Source organism: Lactuca virosa, chromosome 7 (genome assembly GCF_052849685.1).
Source record: "Lactuca virosa cultivar CGN04683 chromosome 7, Lactuca_virosa_CGN04683_v6, whole genome shotgun sequence".
Taxonomy (NCBI): Eukaryota; Viridiplantae; Streptophyta; class Magnoliopsida; order Asterales; family Asteraceae; genus Lactuca; species Lactuca virosa.
This window is the reverse complement of record NC_136432.1, coordinates 13,281,523-13,287,679: the sequence shown is the minus strand read 5'-3', so window position 1 is coordinate 13,287,679 and position 6,157 is coordinate 13,281,523. Positions and strand designations below refer to the sequence as shown.

At 32.4% G+C, this 6,157-nt stretch overlaps 1 protein-coding gene across 1 annotated transcript; it reads right to left on the bottom strand.

Annotated features, from left to right (window-relative positions):
* Positions 1 to 3,188: 3,188 nt before the first annotated feature.
* LOC145125248 (uncharacterized) lies at positions 3,189 to 5,456 on the bottom strand. Its single transcript, XM_079060739.1, has one exon. The coding sequence runs from the start codon at positions 5,325 to 5,327 to the stop codon at positions 3,456 to 3,458; it is 1,872 nt and encodes a 623-aa protein (XP_078916865.1). The 5' UTR covers positions 5,328 to 5,456; the 3' UTR covers positions 3,189 to 3,455.
* Between the last annotated feature and the right edge of the window lie 701 nt (positions 5,457 to 6,157).

Here is a 6,157-nt window from a genome sequence, read left to right as displayed (position 1 = left end):
AATTGCGTTTTTATCCTAGACGTTCCATGTACATTCTCCAAATAAACGAGCATATATCCTAGACGTTCCATGGACATTCGTCGCATATAATTATTCCCTCAAGATCTTATTACGTACCATGGACGTGCGTCGTGTGCAAACGCATCATGACCAAGTAAATGAGTTTGATGTTTGTGCCCTCACGAAATAACTGGTGGAGAATAGTCATCGCGATTCCTACCATTTTTTGGGTTTCTATCGGATCCGAACCCTATATATATATATATATATATATATATATATATATATATATATATATATAGAGAGAGAGAGAGAGAGAGAGAGAGAGAGAGAGAGTTTTTCGTGGAAATCAAAAAATAAAAAAATTATAAGTCTAAAATGCAAAATAAAAAGAAAAATCTAAGAATTTTTTTTAATTATTATTTTTGTCATTTTATTTACCCAAATTGAAAAAATAAATAAAAAAGTAATAAACAAAAATAATTTTTTTAATAAACTTTAAATATTCTAATAGAATATTATACTATAATATTCAAATGAAAATTTAGATTATTATAATATTCTAGTATTATACTAGAATTGTTAAATATATTAAAATATTCTAATATTTTATTAAAGTTGTTAGAATTTATAGAACATTCTAATATTCTATTAAAATTGTTTGAATATTTGTAGTCTAATAATCTAATAGAATATGTTCTAATAGTTTTTTTGTAATTTTTATATTAGAATATTTCAGAGATATTTTAACAAAATGGTTATTTATTTATTTATTTTGGAAAATATAAATGATTAATTAAAAAGAAAATTTAAAAATTTTCAATTATTTTTCATTTCAAAAATATATTTATTTTGATCTTTAAAATGAATCGTTAAGATTTTGTCCCATTTCTCACAATATATATATATATATATATATATATATATATATATATATATATATATATATATATATATATATATATATATATATATATATATATTGTAAATTTATAAATGCAAATCATACATGATTAGAGTAGACAACATATTATTTTTGTTAAATGCAATGTTTAGTTTTGTATTATTCATAAGAAAATGATTTACTTACGAAAGAAAATATGATATATCCAAAAATGATTTAGTATGCATATTATAGCTAATAATCATGTAGTAAGTAGTTTTTGTGATATTGTTTTCATTATAGAGTAAATTATGATATTAAAATATTGTTTTGAAAAAATATATAAATTTACTGTAAGTTATTATTCAAATAAAAAATATATATTTTGGACTATAGTACTTATATAATAAAACGAGATAGGGAAAACAGAAAATAGTAAAAAAGTTGGTCAGTCGGTGTTCAACTTCCTTTGACCATATTATTGTCCTTATTCTCATCAACCATAATAATGAAGTTCTCATGGCCCCTTTTCTTTACTTATCCCAATTTGTAACGATACATATCATCAAACAGTATATTTAAAAGAAAATGATGACGGCGTAAATAAACAATCGTCCAGCATGATAATATCGAATCTGAATCACTTAAATATTGTGATATTGTCTGAGTTTTTACGATGTATGTAAATACAGTTTGTTACTAACTTACTATTTATTTATACTTGTATTTTGTATTATTCCTTGACTTATTATTTGTATTTGTACAAGCCCACGTTGATATATATATATATATATATATATATATATATATATATATATATATATATATATATATATATATATATATATATATAAAGAATGATTGCAGTTACGAACGATATCGTTATAACGTTTTTTTTGTGAATCCAACGAACAATTAAAGTTTGGAAAACTTTTGACTCATGTCAAAGTGCAAATAGCATAGAAACTGTGGTCAATTTATTTGTCATGTGGGAGTTTGGTCCTTAAATGTCATGTCACTACCTCATGCTATCGTCAACAACAATAAATAAGATCGCTTTTAAGAGTGGTATACATTTGTAATTGTTAATTTTTATAATTTTTTTGTATTCGTTCAACAGTGTCTCCTTTTTAGCATTAAAGATGTGTGAATAAATTATTAAACGTTAAGTTGGTAGTTACATGCATAGATTTTTAGATTTCATTAATAGAAAATCTTGCCCATATGATGATCCATTTCAACATGCAAATTGGTATATGAAACGCACTATGGGTTTTAACGGGCTGGTATTTAAAGGTATGGCCTGCATATGATCCATTTCAACATGAAAATCTTGCCCATATGATGATCCATTTCAGCACTAAAACAAATGAGAAACGAAAAAAGAAAATGCACAAAAATGCTCGGGAGACTGGGCCAAGGGCAGCCCAGACAGACCCTTGGGTTTTAACGGGCTGGTATTTAAAGGTATGTCCTGCAAGCCAAGTCGACCCTTCCCTAGGCTTAGTTGACGGGCTTTTGGACCTGCAAGATGGGCAAGGCATCTTAGTATTTTTATTTATTTTTTTGAGAAATTAAATATTCTTTTACTTTCCTTTCTATATATCTTTCTATATATTTGAAATGATGACAAATGTATTAAAATATTATTAATCTTATTCAAATATGACACATGTTATATTTTATATAGGTAGGAAGATAACTAGAATAAAAAAGTAGAAGGATATATTTTTTTTGTGCACCTCTACCAAACATGTGGACATGTATAAGTTCAATGGTTTCACTCCCATTTTATCCATATTCTGGAACATTTTAACTCATAGCTTTAATATAAATTGTGATTTTATAGTTTTTTAGATAGTTTAGTTCGATTAATTATTTTTTATCTATTTTTTGTTCAATTTAAGTTTCCGTTTGATGGTTTTTAACACCCATGCATGCATATATCAAATTATATCATGGCGTAATGTTTTTATGAAGTTGGATCAGGCATGGAGCTATTCGTATTCCACTTATTTTGCTTGATTCAACACAAGGTACTACTACTCATCCATTAAGCTCACAAACAAAGCAACATTGCTCAAAAAAGTTTAAGAAAACAGCTTCTTTCCCTAATCTTCCCCCCATAATATATGCTAGTTTCTTTCTTTTTTTACATTTAATGTTATTTTGTTTTCTCTTCACTTGGAAACCACTATTCTGTTGCTTATTCAAAATCAAAACCATTGTTGATTGAAAAATGTAAGCCCCCATAAACCAAACAAGAGAATTAAAAGGATTATATTACAAAATATGAGGAAAAGTAGAATGAAGAAAAAGAAAGTTATAAAATTTATGGATGGATTGACAAGATATGATTATGTATGTGCACAAGGCAGGCCTAATGTAATGGCTATATACTTTACAGTTACAGATTACAATGTTGCAGTTGCATGGATGGATTCTTTGTACACAAATATACAACTCATTAGTCATTAGTCACTCTCACAAACCAAAAAAGGTGAAACTCAGGATTAAGTAAGTTACTGTGCACTAATTCCAATCCCCTCTGTATTATTATTATTATTATTATTCATTCATACCATTTACTAGGATTCTCAGGGTAGAAACTGTCAACTTGTAGAGATACAAGGCTATCCGTCTCCATATTCATATTCATATTGGGCTTTATTAATTTGGAGTCGCTGAGTATTATAGCCTTTTCATCAAAGCAGCTGCTGCTGCATTTCAGCCATTTTTCAGGTTTACATAAAAGATCCTTTTCATCCCAAGAACAAGAAGCAACATCTCCAAGTGTTTGACCAAAACTGTCATCATCGTCTTCAATTAAATCTGCTGCATCTTTTCCATCACCATAAATCCTTTGATGATGGCTCCAATCTCCTAAATCATTCTCTCCCACTCCCACCAACACATGATCATCATCAGACTGCAGCTTCTCACAAACCAAATCTCCTCCTCCTGATTTTGACTCCTCATATCCCCCTACACTTCTAACTTTATTCAACAAATCAAACAGTTCTTGTGAAACTGAACCTAGCAGCTCAGGGGGTATTTTTGTCATTTTCCCTTCCAGCAACCCTACTTCATTTCTCAATTCTTTAACTTGCTGCAACACGGATCTTTGCATATCACCATCATCTTTCCCCATGAATGAAAAACTCTCTTCTTCACTCATTCCAAAAACCATGTCTTGTTCCATTAATAACCCTCCTTTATGCCCAACAATTCTGTGCATTATTCTTGCATTCCCATCTAATGGCCCTGGTTCATGCCCTGAATGCACTGCATACAGCTTAAACACAGCTATTCCTTCTTCTTCATAAACAAAAGTTTTGTCTTTTTCATTGTAATTTGAAATGGGGACAATTGCTCTTATTCGAAATCTACATCCACATCGTTTTGAAGCATAAGCTTCTCTTTTCAAGTTTCTTGATTTCTTTGAGGAAGATGCAGGTTCCCCTGCTCTATGACATGCATAATCTTTCACCTCTGCCATGAAAGGTTTATACCTAATGTACTTTTGCCTAATACACAAAACAACCTTGTGTTTAGCTGCCAATTGTTGCAGCTTGTTTGGCACCTCTTTTGCTGGGACATCGAATGATTCTGTGTATTCAAACCTACGCCTTTTAGAACGTGCCGCTGCTGAGCCACTTGAATCGAGACAAACAGGACAGGCAGCTACACAAACCCTAATGTACGATTCAGGTATTCCGTAGAATTTAGCACCTACAGTCCAAACTTGTTTGATTCTCTCGATCGTCTCCTTTAACCCTAGGTGTTTTAGATCACCGTCACCATGAAAGCTCATGACTATTTCTTGCCACTGACTAATATGCGAAACGAATTGATTATTCGAATTGTTCTTGAAGCATAGGAATTCGTTACCTTGTTCGCCGACGTGAACTGTAAGCTTTTCCTGAATCCGCTTCCAAGCCGTCAGGTACGCTGTGTCCTCGTTACGGTCCTTCCACACCGACCGCCAGCTAGTGAGCACGGCGAGTGGCGTCGCCAGTCTGATCTCATCGGGAGTCGCGAGACGGCCTTCTAGGATACACCGGATCATCAAGGAGTGAGACTCGATGTTAAATGTGTAGAACTGAGACGATATATGAGGCTCCGGGTTAATGTATTGAAACCTAGGGTTTGTTTTATCAGACGAAATAGCATCGTTGGTAAAAGATGGAACACCTTCTGCGTCAGAAGAGGTATGGCTGATGGAATCATCCTCATCGTCATCACGAAAGAAGTCGAATTCCGACATTGGAGGCAGAGAAAACTCCGACGGCGGCTGTTGCTCCTCCTGGTGGTCATGGTGATCTAAAATCGATGGCTGAGGATCGCCGATTGAGTCATGGTGATCTAAAATCAACGGCTGTGGGTCGCCGATTGAGTCAAGGTGATGATGAAAGAGATCTTCTTCAACTTTGCTTGCATTCATGATCTGTTGTTGCCTGAAATTGATCTCGGAAGCTTCAGTCTGTCTACTCGGACATGAGGAGGTTTTGTAGACTCCTCTCAATCGAATTTAAAAAGGAAAAAACAAAAGACTTTCTTCCCCCAAGGCCCCAACTCACCTTTTCTTTTCTGTAGAGCGAGAGTATTTTGTAAAGGTGACAAAAGTAAAAGGGTTATACGGTAGTTTTTAAATATTAAAATACTAAAACATATGTAAGTTTCAAAAATAAATTGACAAATAAAAATTATAAGTTTTATCTTTTTTGGTTGAAGCCTATGAGCTTATGAGTTTATAAGATAAAAAAAAATATTTTGATTAATTTATTTTTATAAAATGACGAAAATTATGTAGTGTTTGAAAAAGAAAATTTATTTAAGGTTGAGGGTAAATGTAGCACCATGTTTTGAGGGGTTTCATAATTCGAGGTCGTGACCCGAATATCAAATATCATAAGGCTTTGGGCTTTGGGAATTGAGGTTTAGACCCATTTAGAAGTGAGTAATGTAGATTATATGATCCAGGAGTTCGGTTTGTGCTGTGGAGCCCAAAGGCATAATGGTAAAAGTGATGCTTCAGACCTTTTATTTAAATTAAGGATTTTAGTTCGATGTGTTTTAATTCAAAAGTAATTAAATAGGGTTGTAGACCTCTTCTTTACATTTCTTTGGATATAAAGATCGCCGAAAACGGAGTTGGAACGAAGAAGTTATGGCATGCGGAAGTTAGGAGGATTATGGGTCAATCTAGTACGTCTAGTGTACGCTGGGCATACTGGACTAGGTGATCGCAAAGTGTTTAACTTGGTACGTTGG